Source organism: Bos taurus, chromosome 6 (genome assembly GCF_002263795.3).
Source record: "Bos taurus isolate L1 Dominette 01449 registration number 42190680 breed Hereford chromosome 6, ARS-UCD2.0, whole genome shotgun sequence".
NCBI classification, from domain to species: domain Eukaryota; kingdom Metazoa; phylum Chordata; class Mammalia; order Artiodactyla; family Bovidae; genus Bos; species Bos taurus.
Genome location: NC_037333.1, coordinates 88,307,270 through 88,325,527, shown reverse-complemented (window position 1 = coordinate 88,325,527; position 18,258 = coordinate 88,307,270). Strand labels below are relative to the sequence as shown.

General features: G+C 34.1%; 1 protein-coding gene across 13 annotated transcripts in view; it reads left to right on the top strand.

The window, feature by feature from the left end:
* Nucleotides 1–18,258, top strand: part of ANKRD17 (ankyrin repeat domain 17) — a 167,280-nt gene that overhangs the window by 29,646 nt on the left and 119,376 nt on the right. For 4 of the 13 annotated variants that reach the window (XM_024993132.2, XM_024993128.2, XM_010806199.4 and 1 more), the window contains exon 1: nucleotides 7,003–7,089. In XM_024993132.2, coding sequence (XP_024848900.1) covers nucleotides 7,036–7,089 — 54 coding nt within the window. In that variant the 5' untranslated portion in view covers nucleotides 7,003–7,035. 13 annotated transcript variants of the gene reach the window in all.

The following is an 18,258-nucleotide window of genomic DNA, read 5'->3' as shown; positions in this document are numbered from 1 at the left end:
CAAATTGAGCTTCCTCCATCATACAGCAAATGCCCACTAGCTATCTATTTTACACATGGTAATGTATATGTTTCAATGCTACTCTTTGAATTTGTCCCACTCTCTCCTTCCTGCTCTGTGTTGAAAGTCTCTCCTTTATGTCTGGAACTCTATTGTTGCCCTACAAATAGGTTCATCAGTACCATTTTTCTAAATTACACATATATGCATTAATGTACAATATTTCTTTTTCTGATTTCACACTGTGTAACAGCCTCTAGGTGTATTCATCTCACTAGAACTGATTCAGATATGTCCATTTTTATGGCTGAGTAGTATTCCATGGTACATATGCACCACAACTTCCTTATGCATTCATCTGTCAGTGGACATCTTGGTTGCTTCCATGTCCTGGGTCTTGTAGATAGTGCTGCACTGAACATGTGTCTTTTAGAATTGTGGCTTTCTCAGGGTATTTGCCAAATAGTGGGATTGCTGGGTCATATGGTACTTTTATTCTTAGTTCTTTTTCTTTAAGAAATCTCCATACTGTTCTCCAGAGTGGCTATATCAATTTACATTCCCACCAACAGTACAGAGTTCCCTTTTCTTCACATCCTCTCCAGCATTTATTGTTTGTAGATTTTTTGATGATGGCCATTCTGACCAATGTGAGGTGATACCTCATTGCAATTTTGATTTGCATTTCTCTAATAATGAGTGATGCTGAGCATCTTTTCACGTGTTTATTAGCCATCTGTATGTCTTCTTTGGAGAAATGTCTGTTTAGATCTTCTGCCTGTTTTTTGATTGGGTTGTTTGTTTTTCTGATGTTGATCTGCCTGAGCTGCTTGTATATTTTATAGGTTAATCTTTTGTCAATTGCTTCACTTGCAATTATTTTCTCCCAGTCTGAGGATTGCCTTTTCATCCTGTTTATGGTTTCCTTTGCTGTGCAAAAGCTTTTAATAAGATCCCATTTATTTATTTTTGTTTTTAGTTCCATTACTCTGGGATGTGGGTCATTGAGTATCTTGCTATGATTTATGTCAAAGAGTCAAACATCAGGTTTTTTTTTTTTAAGCTAGAGATTTATTGTTATTTTGTAATTAATAAATTGTCAAGTTGGTTATGACACTACCCCACACTGTATACCACCATTTGCTAGTACAAAAGCTTTTAAACCATACTGAGGCATAGGGCAGAGAGAGCAGAGACACATGAATATCATCCTTAACAACTTCCTCTTAGTCATGCCTCTGTCTTAATCTTTGTACATGTTTTCTTCCAGGGGAGAGTGTCAGAACAGTGCATAAAATAGTGGGCAACCTGCCATTTACTGTTTTAATACCAAGCAACTTACAGAAATAATGGAATTCAGCTTGTGTTTCCCTTGATTTTACTAGTCTGAACTCATTTTAGGTTACTTTAACATTTTAATTTCCCTTAACTGTACATAAGAGAATATGATGACTGAGAGAATACTGAACCAGAGTCAGCCAAATATACTACTGACCCCAAAATTATGTTTTAATAGGTCCTAAAGGAATGTGGCTCAAATGGTAAAGAATCTGCCAGCAATGCAGGAGATCCCAATTTGATCTGTGGGTCAGAAAGATCCCCTGGAGAAGGGAATGGCTACCCACTCCAGTATTCTTGCATGGAGAATTCCATGGACAGAGGAACCTGGTGGGCTGCAATCCATGGGGTAGCAAAGAGTCAGACATGACTGATTGACTAACAGAGGAATGTACCACCCCAGTGGTTTGAGAGTTCAGCAGTGACATAGTTTTAAATCCATGTTTCCATCAAGAAATTTACTGTACAGTTATATTCAAGTATATGCAGAGTATGTGGGCCCTTTTGTTGGGCATATTCATTGCAATATTACAAAATGTTGGAGCAATACAAATGTCCATCAAAGGGGAACTGATTATAGTACAGGATTTTATTAGTGAAATTTAAATAACAATCAAAATCAGAGAGAGATATACAAATACTAATCTGAAACGATTATGGAATATTACATTTTAAAATGGAGATGTAGGAAAGTATGTACAATATCCTTCTGTTTTTATAAAAGAAAATCTTGCACTAAGATATGCTTCATATATGTAGGTTATTTCTGGAAGAATATACAATTTGTGCCTTTTAGGGGTTGGTGAGAGATAGGTTTACTTCTCCCTATATTGTCTTTTACACAGGAATGTTTTCTATGTTTGTGCATTGCTTTTGTAGATAAAAACCGTAGTTTAAAGAAAAAGAAAGTAACCTATGAAGGTAACGAAAAGCATTTACTATGGTGTATTAGATATATCAAAAAGCTCCAGTCATATAATAGCATGATTGGTTTAGGAGAAATATAAGGTAAATTTATAGAGATAGTTATATATAGTTATTTTAGTAATGTATATAGACTATCAGAAATTTGACCAGATTTTGTTAGCCTTTTAATTTAAATTCTATTTAACTTTTTAAGGTATGTATGTCAGTTATGCTTGGTCCAGGCTATTTTACACTTCTACTGAAATAGAGTAGAAAAGAAAAATAGAGATGTAATGACTACATTTCATACATTTTAAGAGGTGAGATTGGTTCAGATTTTCTTTTTCTAATAGTTTGTTTTTATGTAGATGGGTGAAATAATTATATTTCTGCTGCAACCAATTAAGTGTCTTTGTTTTGTTTAAAAATGTGGATTTTGAAAAAGTCTTGCCATTTCCTAAGTAGAAAAAAAAAAAAAAATTGATGGGAGCAGAACTTTACAAGGAAGATTTGATTGGAAAAAAACACAATGTTTTATGTGGAGGAACAAAACCATACAAAATAGAGTTGCTTGCTTGTCAACAAATCTGTGTGTGTGTGTGTGTGTGTGTGCGCGCGTGCGTGTGTGTGTTTGGTTTTCTTTTTCCTTGTTCAAAGAAATAAGTGCTGGGCCTAAATGAAACGGTGCATTTTAGAAGATTCCTTTATTTAGTCTTGCTATTTATTGAGCTTTCTGTCATTTTCCTCTACTTTTTATGAGAAGCTTTTCTCTTCACTTTGGACATTTGGAGCTTATTGTGTTAAGTATTCTCCTTTATGATTTAAGTAACTTTTGTTCGTTTGTGTTTGTTTGCATAACTGTTAGTAGGTTAACTATTAATTATACTTTAATGCTTTTGCCCTAGATGAAAATTAAAGATTTTAAAATCCATTTTAGGCAAATGGGGAAACAGGTTTTTTTGCCTTCAAACTGATTGAACTAGAAGGATGTTAGCTTACTATTAGGATGTAGAATCTTATAGCAGATGTATATGAATCTCCTTTCACATACCCTTTCCCCCAGAGTAACCTGTGCTGTGGCATAGGTCCTCATATTAACAAAAGAACCAGAAAATAAAATTAAGAAGAAATTATTATTTTGCTGTATAACAAAGAATTACAGAAAGTCTCAAAAGTAGATTATGTTTAAATTCAGTATTTCTAATATCTTATTTCAATGGCCTAAAGATAATAATCACAGAACAAGTAAGTCTTAATGGTAGCAATAATTTAAAAGGGATTAGGAGAGCTTCCCTGATGGTCCAGTGGTTAAGAATTCACCTGCCAATGCAGAGGATACAAGTTCAATCCCTAGTCTGGGATGATTCTACCTGCCACGGATATGCCACAGCTACTAAACCCACTTGCCCTAGGGCCCATGCTCTGCAACAAGAGAAGCCTGTGCACCGCAACAGAGAGTAGCCTCCGCTGACTACAACTAGAGAAAGCCCACACATAGCAACGAAAACCCACCACAGCCAAAAATAAATAAGATAAAGGGATTAGGATGCATAACTGGATATCAGATGATTCCTTTATTCATGCATTTGTTAATTTAATCAACAAATACTTAAGTCCTTGCTCTCTGCCAGAGACTGCTGGCTCTGGGTATACATTGCCAAACAAAGCATTGCCTGCTTTCATCAAGCTTGTGATCTGTAAGGGAGAGACATGATACATGATATATAAACATCTATAATTCTGTAAGAAAGCTATAATGACATATTTATTAGTGAAAATTTAACAGTAAATGTCAGAAAAGCTTAAGAGCAGCACCGTATTATCCTAGTACAGAGGAGAAAGAGACAGTGAATGGTTTGATTGACTTGAACCTTAGGGGCTGGATGATTTGTCAAAGTTAGAAAGCCTATTCTTATCTTATGAGAAATAAGAGTGTTTGAATGTTGAGTTCCTTGAATTCAAATCTGTCATTTCTTGCTTCTGTTGGAAAAAGGTTTGAGAAAGAAACTTTGTTGTTGACTTCTCTTAATCTACTGCTAAGTCACTTCAGTCATGTCTGATTCTGTGCGACCCCATAGATGGCAGCCCACCAGGCTCCGCCGTCCCGGGGATTCTCCAGGCAAGAACACTGGAGTGGGTTGCCATTTCCTTCAATGAATGAAAGGGAAAAGTGAAAGTGAAGTCTCTCAGTCGTGTCCTCTTAGCGACCCCATGGACTGCAGCCTTCCAGGCTCCTCCGCCCATGGGATTTTCCAGGCAAGAGTACTGGAGTGGGGTGCTGTTGCCTTCTCTGTCTCTTAATCTAAGGATGAGGCAGTTTATTTCAGGTAAGGAACGGACTGAACTGGAAGGAGGGAAATAGTGAGAACCAGTTTTCTAGTTCTTCATAAGCTATGTCTTTACACTGGACATTATTTTGTTTGAGAAGCTTCCAAACAGAAATGTAAGCACTATATATGATCTTGGAAAAATGTTTTTACTATCATTTGTTTTCCATTAATTTCACACATCCTTTGGAGTCAGACTATTCTGGGTTTGAATTCTACCTCCACTTTATAACTGTGTACTGTGTGCAACTTGATTTTCTTATCTGTAAAACGAGGATCATATCATCTGGTGGAAGTATAGTAGATAGTTCAGAGGACAAACTCTGGAGCCAATTACCTGGGTTCAAATCTTAGCTTGTTAATTTAGTTGAGAGTAAGTTGGGAGAGGTGCTTAACTTCTCTGTACCTCAGTTTCCAGAATGGAGATAATAATAGTTCCTGCCTTTTATTGAGATTTAATGAGTTAATATATACAAAATGCTTAAAATAGTTTATCACATAAGTAAGCACATGGTAGTTATTAATGTTATTAGTTTCAATTATTACCACCTAGGGTATTGTGAAGGTTAAATAACTTGTTTATTTAAAAAATAATGATTTGTATATTGCCTGACACAATAAAAATATCTCCTAAATAATCAGAAACTGAGGAGTAGATACTTCATCTCATTGAGTCTTCATATATACCTGTTTAGAAGAAATTTTATCTGTCGTGTTTATTGTACCTAGGATAGTTTCTGATATACAGTAGACAGTACCTTTTTGTTTTTTGTTTGTTTTAAAGATTTGTTTATTTTTGGCTGTGTTGGCTTTTCTCTAGTTGCTGCGAGTGGGGGCTACTCTCTAGTTGCCTGCACAGGCTTCTCGGTCCACTGGTTTCTCTTGTTGCAGAGTACGGGCTCTAGGGTGCTTTGGCTTCAGTGGTTCTGGGTCCTGGGCTCTAAGAGCACAGGCTCAGTAGTTGTGGTACACAGGCTTAGTTGCTCTGCGGCATGTGGGGCCCTCCTGGACCAGGGATCGAATGCGTGTGGACAGGTGGACTTTTTACCACTGAGTCATCAGGGATGCCCAACAATCCATTGTTGAGTTAATGTTATCACATTTTACAAATAAATAAACTAAGGCCCAAGAAAATTACAAGGTGTTTATACTAAAAAATAACATCACTTTGAGGAGACATTACTGGAAAGGCCATTCATATCATCACTTAGAGTTGACCATATGTGTTAATAATAACTCCCTCTAATTTTTTCCTTTTTCCTTCTCTTTAAAAAAATTCACTTTCTTTAGTTAGGTTAGAAAAATTTAGACTAGAGGAACTGTTCACCTTAGAGTTACAATTAAAGTTGTTAATCTAATTGAGTGATTACTACAAATTCAGTTCGTATGGCACTCTTAAAGTGCAGGGTTGTTTTGTTAATACTACAGAATAGAGCATAAAACATTTTTCTTTTCCCATTGTGTTTTCTATATTCTAGATTATATAAGGAAGAAATTTGACAGGGTATTGGGTTGACCAAAAAGTTTTGAATTTTTCTGTAAGATATTATGGAAAGCCCCAAGCAAACTTTCTGGTCAACTCAATAGTTTCACTCAACTGAGGTTCTATTACAGTAGTAAATATAATAAAAAATTAGCTCTACCATGAGTCACCCATATTTGCTATTTAATGATCCAGAACCAGTGTTTCTAAATTTCATGCATCTGAAATATTTTAATCTTTTGTAGTATTATTATAAGGGAGGGAGAGGTCATTTCTTTGGTTAGTAAATAAAGTTAAAGGCATTTCTAGAAAATGCATATAATCTTGATGTGTTATGGCTTGCTTCAATGACTGTGAATCTGTTGAATATTAATCTCATTTCTCTTAGATATTTCCAAACGATTAGTTTATAGAATACCAGATTACCATTAAAAAGCTACATTAAATTATTATTTTAACACCTGCAAGTCAACTCCTATATGTATTATATAATGCATATGCCTGATGTAACAAATTCCTAGTTTGATAGCACCTTGCCTCCCTCTTTGTGTATTTAATACAGCCATTAATCTCACTACAAGGCTTTACTAAGGATAAATTGCTACGTAACCCACTTCAACCTCTTTTGTTCAACCAGGAAGCCAGACATGTTTAAGCTTTTTAAAAAATACATTATTATTTCTTTTTTGAAATTTTGGAGTTTTAAAATTTGAAATGGTAAAATATAAGAGACTGTATCTATTTTGTCTGTTGAAATTACTTGGCTGAAGTTTGCTTTGGAATAGAGCTTCTGTATCTTTAAAAAATACACAGTGAGTCACCCCCTGCTCTTTTGGTAGATGCCTGGCTAGTGAACAGCTAAGCTGCTTTAGGCATGTAATAGAACATTCCATTTCCTGTTCCCTTGCTGACACAGAGGAGTGTTCCTGCTGGCAATGATCTAATCATAGTGCAGTAAGAAACATGGCAGTTTGATAAAACATGGTGGAGACAGCGGCTGAAATGGAAGCATATGTTCTAGAAGACATTCTTGAGGTAGGGCTAGGTTTGTAAATGAAATGAAAGTTGAAATCTGAACAAAGAAATCTTATCTGCCGGAATTATTTTACAGATGAATAGATTAGAGGAGAGAGCAAAGAGAGGCAGAGCATAAAAGCAAGATACGGTCAGACCTTATTCCGTGTGAGAATGTGGCAGTCTAGTTCACATGATTACTAAATAAGTCTAGAATTAATTTGTTTAAACTTAATGTTTTGTAAATTGTAGATATATGTTTGATAGGGGGAAAAAAGAAAGAAGGAAAGGGCTTTGGACTTAATAAAAAGCCTTGTGCTGGTGGTGACCTTTAGATTAACTCATTAGAAGGTGGGGTCTGCAAAGCAGCTTTGAGTAGGTTTAGTATCATATGTCTTAGAATTCATTTACATATCTAAGCCCACAACTCTTGCTTGCAGTTAACTATTAAAAACAGCTGCTTATTTTAGTTTCTAGGGTAAAATTAAGCATATATATCAATCTATTTGCCTAATTTAGCTGGTACATCTGGTTCTAGGTTTTTCATGTGACTTTAATTATTATAAAATAAATTATTCAATTAAAAATTAAAAGACTGTAAAATTTAAGGCACCAGTGCTTGAGAGCTCACAAAAATCTGTATTTTCAGTCATGAAAATTTGAATTGTATTTTCTCTTTTTTCCTCCTTGTGTCAGTGTTATAGAACCTATTTGCGTATAAATCAGTGCAAGGAAATACATGTCAAAGTGAAACTATAATTGGTTTTGGCCTTGGATGTAGTATACCATCATATTTTTATTTATAGATATAAATATTTGAATAATTTTCTTATTTTGGGGGGTGTAGGGTTTTTCCCTCCTCATTAAAAAAAAAAAACTGGCTAATTTTTATGATGATTTAATGATGATGAGTGATATTCCTAATACTTAGACTCTTAAGATAATTTATTAAATATTTTACTGTCCTCAGGAAAAGAATTTGTTATGGGGAGAGGGCTTAGGAGAATAAACTGCAAAGGGAAGCCAGGCGAGGTTAACAGGAGAAAAAAGCCTATGCGCATTATAAAGTGCTGCATGATCAATGAGCATTTTCTGGAGTCCCTCAGTGTGTGCTTGGAGCTGACATTGCAGCAAGTCTCATGGTTGTTCTGCAGAATGAAAACTGATTCTATTGTGTTATCTAGCTCCTTGCAGACACCTGCCAATGTACTCTTTCCCCCTCTCCTTAGAGTTTTATTGTCTGAGTTGAATTCTCTGGTTAATTTCCATTCTTTTCCTCTTTTCTTTTTTTAATTTTGATACTGTTAGTGAGTTTCCTTAGAAATGGTATGGTAAATTATCCACTTAGAAATAGTGATATATATTTTCATTGAGGAACTTCTGTAATTAGCAGTGGTCACATGGCTATTAGTAGTTCAGATTAAAGAAGTCTGTTTATAAAGTTCTAGGAGGACATTTTTATTTGCTTTTTAAAACTTTTGCTTTGAATTTTAAAAGAAGCGTACCTTATAGATTTCAGTAAATTCATCTGACATTTTCTTTGGTCGTTTTAAATTTCAGCATATAATAGATTTTAGAAGTCTATTTATTTTCTGGGAAAAGCCTACTTGGGCATAGTTTTGTGTCTTAAGTATAAATTTTTCTAATACTTCCTTAAGAGTTGACTTTTCATTATTCCCAAAAGCACTAAAAGTGTTCAATGTCATGGTAAGATTTTACGTTACCTAACTTGTTCATAGTTACTAGTTAGTTGCAGAGGTTATTTACTGTCTGTAATTTTAATTATTTGTCCTAATTCTCTCTCTCTTAATTTGATTCCTATATACCTGTCACATTAAACCATACTAAGTGAGTAGTTTTGTCTTTGTTTCATGTTATTTTATTTAAATGAGTATTTGTCAAGGATTGGCAGACTAGAAGTGAAAAATATCCAACTAGTAATGAAATATTCTTCTTTTCAAAAATTAGAAGTACTCATAATGGGGATGTCCCTGATGGTCCAGTGGCTAAGACTGTTAATGCAGGGAGCCCCAGGTTCGATACCTGGTCAGGGAACTAGATCCCACATGGCACAACTAAGAGTTTGCATATCATAGCTAAAGATCCTGCATGCTGCAACCAAGACCTGGCACAGCCAAATAAGTATTTTTTTAAAAAGTACTCTTGATGACCTAATGCTAATAGTAAAAGTTAAAAAAGAATAAACTTCCTAACTCTGAAGCTAAATGTACCATTTTCTAAAGTACCTCATATGGCATATTTTATACAATGAGCTTCCTAGAAAAAAATTTTAATGAGTTAACTCATTGTGTAAATGTCTAATAATGAATAATGAAGTTCATCTATATACCACAGTGATAATTTTATTATTGTATCTAATATTAAGCCATTTGAAGTTTATCACCATATTTTTTTCCATAATTTTTATCATTATGACTTATTTATTGAGCATCTGGAATTTTATGTAGATTTCTGATTATTTACATTAAACACTGAATTCCTTTTTTTTTCTGTCTTTGAATATAACTTGGTGTTTTGAATCATACATTTTACAAGGTACTTTTATTTAAGTCTTAATAAAAAGAAAGCTTAAAATCAACATCGTTAGTGATTTAGTGCAGATTAATTCTTGTAATGCAGTGGTTTACCTTTTAAATTGTGATTGTTTATTGTATATACCCACATTTATTTAATGTACATTTTTAAGTGATCATCAGTCTTGAGTAAAATACTGTGTTTCTAAAACTTATAGTACAACAGAAAAAGATTGATTTCAACTTATATCATTGCTTCTCAGCTCTCTATAGTAATGGATTTAATAGAATAATTTAGTTATTTAAATTATCTAGATAATCTGGTCAGTGATTTTTTCCCTCCAAACCGAAGTAGTCAAAGTGTTTCTGTTCCTTTTGCCCACCTTAACTAATATTCAGGAAAATGGCCACCTACAGATGATAGGGAGCCTACATAAATACCTCTTTCTCTTTTTTTTTTTGCTTATATTATTTTTGCTGAGACATGATTATAATTTTAGAACTTTGATGTTCTTCCTCTGAGTCGTATATAATAATGGATCTTAGTACTTAGAAAGATCAAGAAGAAAAAAAAGTTCTCCAAACTTTTATTTTTGAGGGGGGGAGGGGTGTTTCCAAGTTTGTGTGTCCAGGTGCTATGCATATAAACCTGAGATATTATATAAGCTTTTTAAATATGAAAACAAAACATATGAGAGGTCAGATACTCGATTACTATATATTCTAGTTTTATTCTCTTTGAACTATGTTTAGTAGTTTTCTATAAGAATTGCTTTAGAAATGAAAAATTTTTATAAGTATTTCTTTTAATTTTAATCAAGTTCAAAATACTTTCTTCAGGGTATAGCATTTGATACATTTTTGCCTTAAAAATACCAGTGTTTTGAAAATAAAAATATTTACATTTTTAAGAGTAGTAACTTGCCCAGTCTTGTTCCTTTGTCAGCTAGATCCAGAGTGTCTAGCTTCATCTGTACTTTATTTTACAGGTTGTAATATGTAAGCTAAAAGCCCTTATATCTCTGTGGTTGTTCCTTAGATATTCAGTGGGTTGAGGATTTGGCTGAACGTTTTAGGGTTTAATTAAATTAAGGATTCGATTAAACATATTAAGTAGGTTTATTATGGAACTATTTCTTGCATTTGTATTTATCTTGAGATTGGAGGGGTTTTAATCTTGAAAGAGTCGCAGGGACATTGTTGTTTCTTTTTGATTTGTCACCATTATGGGCTAGTGGTAAATAGTGCATTTTCATCTAAACAGGGGAATTCCACTTGCTATTTATTTAAAAATTATTTTTAGTAATGATATAAAAGCTCTTCAGAGTAAACTCTTTTGACAGTGTCCTGCTATATTTCTTTTTATTCTATGAAATACATTGGCTTATGTAATACATATTCTTCATATGTTATATCAGTAAGTCTTCCATGAATTTCTAAATTCTATATCTATGTAGTTAGTATAATGCTTTTGACATTTTTCACTAGGAAGATTTGGAGTTACTCGTATGTGTGTGTGTTCACATGCACCCACTCAGTCATGTCCGATTGTGCGACCCCGTAGACTGTAGCCCGTCAGGCTTCTCTGTTCATGGAATTTTCCAGGCAAGAATACTGGAGTGGGTTCTCATTCTCTACTTGAGGGGAATCTCCCTTACCCAGGAATAGAACCCGCAGTATCTTGAAAGAAAGAAAGTGAAGTTGCTCAGTCGTGTCCGACTGTTTGCGACCCCACGGACTGTAGCCTACCAGGCTCCTCTGTCCGTGGGATTTTCCAGGCATGAATACTGGAGTGGGTTGTCATCGCCTTTTCCATCATTTCATGAGGCACCTGGTATTCTAATCATTAGCAAAAAACAGCCAGAGAGAGTCTCAGCTGTATACAAGAAAACAGTGCCCCAATGGACCCAGGCAAAACAGGAAAGCGTTCCACTTGTCTCTTTGTCTAGTCTTCGCCAGGATGATTGATATAAAATGATTGATATTGGCAGGCAGATTCTTTACAATTGTGCCACCTGGGAAGCCCCTGGGAGTTATTCTTGGGACAAATATAATTTGATCTAGAGACAGGAAAGTTTAGCTAAATATATAAGTTATTTGAATTAATAAATGTAACATTTTCCATTCATTAAGAGGTTTTGGAGACATTAGACATGTTGGCTATATTGAGTCTTATAATTTCACTCCAGAATTTATTGAGCATCTTCAATATGCTAAGCAGTTGAAATTCAGTGAGATTAGTCCAGCTAGCTTTGCTTCATCAAAGTAAAAATTCAGTAGACAGAATGTCTGTCATTGGTATTTAAACATTCTTAAATTCAGGATGTGTACAGATGTATGTTTGAATGCTTGTATCTTACTTCATTTGTTTTTCTGGATAGTTTTAGCATTCTGATTTTTTTAGTAAGCAAATATTTTTCTTTAAGTACTTTTTAAGTTTTGTGTGTGTGTGTGTGTGCTTATCTAATTGTTATGCGTATTTATGAATGTCAGGCTGTCTAGAAAGTCCCCTAGATGTCATTGTCATCTATTTATTTGTAAAGATTTTGCTGTTGCCAGTTATATCAGTATGTTGTTATACATATGTTTATATAACACGCTCACATATGCTTGCTTCTATATACTCTGTGTACAAACATTCACGTCTCTGCTATATTATGCTTTATGAATACTCTTATTTGAAAGTTGAGTCTGTCTTGAATGGAGGGGCAGAAGTTGCAACATTGCTTTCACACACCAACTTTGAGAGAATGCATACGAGAGTAGTAGAAGATGACTAAAAGATAGACTTAACGTTAGTAATCCCTCTAAAGAAGACTAATATTTTAGTGGAGTAGTTTCAAACCTTTCAAGTGAAGGTTTCAAACAGCTTGCAAAAGATAGTGTAACTACAGATATGTAAATTAATGTTACTCTCACAAGAAAGTAATGTCAGGATTGTCCAAATGCTACTAGTCCCACGTTAATTCAACACAGTCTGGTGCTTAAGGTGGAACATATTGTGAAACATGCGTTAGGAAACGTCTACGTCATGTGTTACCTGCATATACATGTAGCAGCATTGGCACTTTCTGAAGTATTTGGGTCCTTGTTCTGATGCTTGACTGAATAACTCATTCTGGTGTTGAAGTGACTTGATCACCACAGACTTGCTGAATATCAAAGTCTTGCTTAATCACTGGTTTGGTTTTAGTACATAGCTTCCAGATTTGCCAAAACAAAGGTCTTTCAGGAGGTGTTTACAAATATCTTGAGGTAACTTTTGGTTTTGGTTTAATGAGTGGCTAGATTGTTGGCCATTAATATTGGTCTTGGATGGAACCATGCTTCTAACTAACTGGCTATATATGGACAGATAGATATATGTTACATGTAGGATACCCACATAATTTTATAGTGGCAATGGAAATTGACCACATTAGTTAACAATTTGTTGAAAATTTAAGTTATTATACAGAAGGATTGTGCTATTACAGTTTTACTTAATTTTATAAAAATAACTTTTCCGAAAGAAAACAACTGAGAAGAATGGCATTATTTTAGATTTTTACAAATACCTTTGAAGTCTGGCTTAATAGAAGATATGTCTGCTTTTATATTTAGTCTGTTGCAATACATTATTTTAGAGGAAGTCTAAGAAAAAGTACCGTCTTAACATTTAGAATATTTTAATAGCCATTTTGATAATTGTGAATATTTTTCTTTGATACCAGTCCTAAAACTATGATGGTTTCCTGGAGGTTAGTTGTAGTGTAGAATCTGAAACATTATCAGCGAATTTTTTGAACTTTGTTCAATTAAAACCCACTGGTTTTTTGTGTATCTTGAGTAGATCATTTGGTGCATGATTTTGTAGCATCGTACTCTGGTCAATTGGAAAATACTGATTTACTGAGTTCCAAATATTGCTGCCTTTTATTCCACGATATAAAAAAATAACATTTACTAATACATCACTCTTCTCCTTAGAAAAATAAAGAACTGGAAAGCTGTCACATTCAGTGACAGATATAAATTTTCCAAAATTATAATGTATACTTGAAAGTTTGAATTTATCACTGATGAGAAAGAGAGTTGTTTTTGTTGAAATGATATCAGTGTTCCATGAAAAAAAGGTATTGGTTTAGATCACATTTACACAGGTGTTTTTCTTGAGATAACTGCAGTATCTAGGTATGCAGCAGAAATGTTTTCCATTTTGTTACACTGAATATTAAAAGGTAATATACTCAAGGTGGAAAATTTAAAAATTAGTACTTTTTATTGCTTCATAATGGAAATTCACCCTTAATTTTTTTCACTTAATTATGAGTGCATGGCAGACAAGATATGATGATTGGTGATATGGCCATGATTTGTGTTAAGGGAATAGCAGTTTTTACCCACCATTATTTTTGTATCATCAATTTAATGTCAACAGTGAAACAGGCAAATAACATTTTAGTACTGTATTATAAAAATAGTTTTGACTTCACAGAGCCTCTGAAAGAGTTTTGAGGATCTCTATGGATCTCGCGGATCATAGTTGAGTAACTGCTAGTTTAGTATATTGCCCAAGTTTACAGTCAGTAATGGCATAAAACTAAGATTTAGATTTAAGTCTACTCGATTAAAATGTTTTCTTTTACCATATTATCAAATTTTAAAATTTATTACATAGTCCCAACTTCTCTAACTTCTTTTGTCACTCTAGGTTTCTCTATCCTTCAACTACAATACAGCAGATATAAAATAAAACGAGGGAAAAATTTTGTGGAAAAAAATTTAAATATGTTTTGCAATTCGTCATTCAGAATTTATACAAAAGGATTTTGAAGATTCCTGAGTGAAGGAGGACAGATATAAGAAGTGGTTTTGCTTGCAGAATAACATTATGTAATACTTTTAATTTTGATAAAGATGAATAAAGATTAAAAACTTAAATGGGTTATGAATTTCGTCAAATGTCTTGTTATAGTTCAGAATGATTAGGAAAGGAGTTTATATATTATAACTGTTTGAATTACTCATATGTTAGCGAGTGGAAACAAATAGATGAAGTATGTGTCAAATTCAAATATTTTTCTCTTTAAAGATTTTAGGCTTTTTTCATGTATTTATTTAGATGCTTTGGGGGTTAGTTATGGTGCGCAGGTTCTTTTTCATTGTGGTGCACAGGCTCTGAAGTGTGTGGGTTCAGTAGTTTTGGAGCTCAGTAGTTGTGCACAGGCTTAGTTGCCCTGCAACTAAGGATCTTATCTTAGTTCCCTGACCAGGAACTGAACCCATGTGCCCTGATGTTGGTTATCCAAAGACTAAGCCATTTCACCTTCCTCTGCAAAGTAGCAAATTAAGTTGTTTAAAATCTACTTTATACTTTCCTCTTGTATTTGTATGTACTATGTTTTTGCCACAAATTAATTTTGAAATTGGCACTGAAATCATGTGGTCTCATAGGAAAAAAGGATCTATAACATCTGCACATCTCTTGTCTTTATGCTTCTTAAATGCTGAATACAACTGTTCTCCCCACCTACCAAATTCCAAGTGACTGTTGGAAGATTCCCTTGGAGAAGGGCATGGCAATCCACTCCAGTATTCTTGCCTTGAGAATCCCATGGACAGAGGAGCCTGGTGGGGTTGCAAAGAGTTGGAAGTGACTTAGCATGCACACATTCATTGAGATGAGAAGCAATGTTGAGCCAGTGTTAACACAGCTTGTTGGTGATCTCTATAGTCTGGATTCCTTCTTTAGTCTCAAGCCTTTTATCATTTATCCTGCTTCTGACTTTTGATACTTGCTGTCCACTTTGTTTTCTTACTCCTGCTACAGATTATTTAGATTCTGCTCCTCCTCTTGATGTTTGGATATTATGAACAGCCTAACTCCTCATTTGTTGAGCTTCTTATTTTTCTAACTAGTGTTTATCCTTAACTGGTTCTAACCTTGAATTTGTTCTGTTGCCATTTCTTCAGTCTTTGTCACATTCTACACTTGTAATTTATGCCCTGTCATCATACAAAGATCAACATATATTTGTATGAACTATTTAAGCAAGTATGAGAAATAGTTTCTAAATTCTTATGTTCCATAAGGAAGTACTGGTTAAGATTTTCCAAAAATTTGTGCTGGTGTTGAAGTGTTCACAAATATTGGAAAATTTTCCTTTCTATTATTTTGTCACATTTGTACAATATTATCTTCTCAAGAATCTTTCTCAGTTTATTTTTCCTATTTTTTTTAAGTTTTATTTATGAAATAAATGGAGATAGGACTGGATAGAAAGTTGCTTTCTTCTAAATGTATTTATTTAAGAAACCAAAATATTAAGATTAGGCTTTATATATGCCATATGAAAAAAGTCTTCTTAGGTAGATCATTTTGTAAATATTTTATGAATTACAAAGAATATATCTTTTATAAAGTATGATAAGTGAGAATGCTAAATTACATCAACATTGACTTTTAAGTATTTTTATATTTAATAGGCTTCCTTTTTAATTGTCTTGAGCTTATAGTGAGATTGTATGATTTTCTGTGAATAGTTTTATTCTTCTTGATGTCCTCAGTGACGTAGCATTGTATCTTGAACACAGTAAATGCTTGTTTTTCATTTGGAGTTACACATGTACAATGAAGGAATTACTGTACTGTGTTTTTATCTTGGAAAGTTCTCTGAACTCTTAGTTTTGGTTAGGTATATACATGGAATGAGGCAGAAGAGTAACAGTTAATCACGTTATTCAGATCAACCCAGGTGATCTGTAGGTTGGAGTTCTAACATAGTCTTTGTATGTTATTTGAAATAATATTTTTCTTTTTATTCTTGCACTTTTTGGTCTCTAAAGTTAAATTGTACTGTATAGTTTTTCTAAGATCCCTTCTATATATATTAAAGTCTTGACTAGAACTCTAAAGATAGTAGCTTCAGTAACTTCTAAACAAAAAGTTTGACATGATGGTGTGTTTTACAAGTTTTAAAACTTCTTTTGCTTTGTTATTTCACATTTAAGAAGCAAATACAAGTGCAGTGTTGCACCTGAACTATTATTTGACATCCTTCTATCCACCCAACTTTATTTTTACATTTAATCTGAATTGTTTATTTTTACATTGTATTATAATATTCTGTTACTACTTACAGTGTTTACCTGCTGCCCTCTTCAACATCTATTCATTATTCAAAATTCTCCTTCCCTAGGGTTTTTTCCCTCTCTAGCCTTTCTTTCAAGTTCATTATCTCTTATCCTGTCCTATTCTTAAAAAGTAACGTTAGAGTGTGTACATTAGAAATATTTTAATGTCTCTGTAATGTGCTTGATAAATGTTGAATTCTTTAATATGGATACCTTGACTCTCTTTAAAAAAAAATGCTTTCTGCATTTATGTAAAAGATATTTCATTCCACAAGAGAATTTGAAGTGTCTTATAAGAGTATACTGAACTGAACTGATGAGTATATATATTCTGAAAAATAAAAATACAAAAATCAGAAGTAGTAAATTAATACCAGTGGTAAAATTGACTTCAGTTCAGTCACTCAGTTGTGTCCGACTCTTTGCAACCCCATGAATTGTAGCACACCAGGCCTCCCTGTCCATCACCAACTCCCGGAGTTCACGAAAACTCATGTCCATAGAGTCGGTGATGCCATCCAGCCATCTCATCCTCTGTCGTCCCCTTCTCCTCCTGCCCTCAATCCCTCCCAGCATCCAGGTCTTTTCCAATAAGTCAACTCTTCGCATGAGGTGGCCAAAGTACTGGAGTTTCAGCTTTATCATCAGTCCTTCCAAAGAAATCCCAGGGCTGATCTCCTTCAGAATGGATTGGTTGATCTCCTTGCAGTCCAAGGGACTCTCAAGAGTCTTCTCCAACACCACAGTTCAAAAGCATCAGTTCTTTGGCACTCAGCTTTCTTCACAGTCCAATTCTCACATCCATACATGACCAGTGGAAAAACCATAGCCTTGACTAGACGGACCTTTGTTGGCAAAGTAATGTCTCTGCTTTTGAATATGCTATCTAGGTTGGTCATAACTTTCCTTCCAAGGAGTAAGCGTCTTTTAATTTCATGGCTGCAATCACCTGTAGTGATTTTGGAGCCCCCCAAAATAAAGTCTGACACTGTTTCCACTATTTGCCCATCTGTTTCCCATGAAGTGATGGGACCAGATGCCATGATCTTAGTTTTCTAAATGTTGATGTAGATTGAATTAACTAGCAACAAGAGCCAAATTAGAAACTTGATAAGTTTTGAGATTTGTGTTGTTCATAAACTCTGTAAGCATGGTGGATGTTCTGGAGAATTGATAAATTTTGTGCAATTTAGATCTTAGAAAATAATTTCTCTTTGTGCCCCTGTATTGGACCTACTGCTTATTGTATTAAATAACTCCATCTTCTAAAACTAAACAAACTTGATATTAGTTTCTACAAAATGTAAGCCAAGGATTTACTGATAAAATTCGGTTGGGTTTAAAAAACTAGTACTGTAGCCTGAGTACTCAGTTTTCTGGTAGTCTGGTTTGTTTCAAGGATAAAATTTAGAACACTCAGAGCAGAGATTGCAAACTCATGGCTTCTTGGCTGTATCAGACTTAGGAATGTATTTTGTATAGCTGACATAATGTTGGCCCACGTGATGGTCATTTATTTAGATTTAAAAAAAAAATTCAT